This window comes from Nestor notabilis, unplaced genomic scaffold (assembly GCF_000696875.1).
Source record: "Nestor notabilis isolate BGI_N333 unplaced genomic scaffold, ASM69687v1 scaffold19706, whole genome shotgun sequence".
In the NCBI taxonomy this organism is placed as follows: domain Eukaryota; kingdom Metazoa; phylum Chordata; class Aves; order Psittaciformes; family Psittacidae; genus Nestor; species Nestor notabilis.
In genome coordinates this window covers 1,342-1,841 of record NW_009931693.1, presented here as the reverse complement: position 1 = coordinate 1,841, position 500 = coordinate 1,342, and the positions used below count along the sequence as shown (strand labels likewise).

Genomic DNA, 500 nt, shown 5'->3' with positions numbered 1-500 from the left:
CCTGTGGGGACTGTGGGACCCTTCTTCGCCCCAACCCCTGCCCTGAGCCCTCCCGCGCCACGCAGGCAGCTCCGACACAGCAACCTGGTGCAGCTCCTGGGGGTGATCGTGGAGGAGAAGAGCGGCCTTTACATCGTCACTGAGTACATGGCCAAGGTGAGGCTCCTGCCCCAGGCACCCACCCTGTGCCCTCTGGGTCCCTGCCAGGGCTTCACCACACAGACCCAGCTTGGGTGGCTTCTCCGTGGGGCCACCGTGGTGGGTGGAGGTTGTATGTCCCATTGCTGGCTCCAAGGGAAGAGATGTTGTCCCACGTGGGAGGGGGTGGTGGGTTGGATGCTGACCCTGATGGCACCATTGTGAGACCTCATTTGCAGCACTGTGTCCAGCTCTGGCGTCCCCAGCGTAAGGGCACAGAGCTGTTGGAGCAAGACCAGAGGAGGCCATGAGGAGGATGGAGACAGGCTAATGCTGGGGCTGTTCAGGCTGGAGAAGAAGAG

The 500-nt window shown here is 62.6% G+C and overlaps 1 protein-coding gene across 1 annotated transcript in view; it reads left to right on the top strand.

Annotated features, from left to right (window-relative positions):
- The window catches only part of CSK (c-src tyrosine kinase), a gene marked incomplete at its 3' end in the record, with an annotated part of 2,340 nt that overhangs the window by 570 nt on the left and 1,270 nt on the right, over positions 1-500 (top strand). The window contains exon 4 of the mRNA XM_010016032.1: positions 66-156. Within this exon, the coding sequence (XP_010014334.1) occupies positions 66-156 (91 nt within the window). The remainder of the gene's footprint in view (positions 1-65; positions 157-500) is intronic.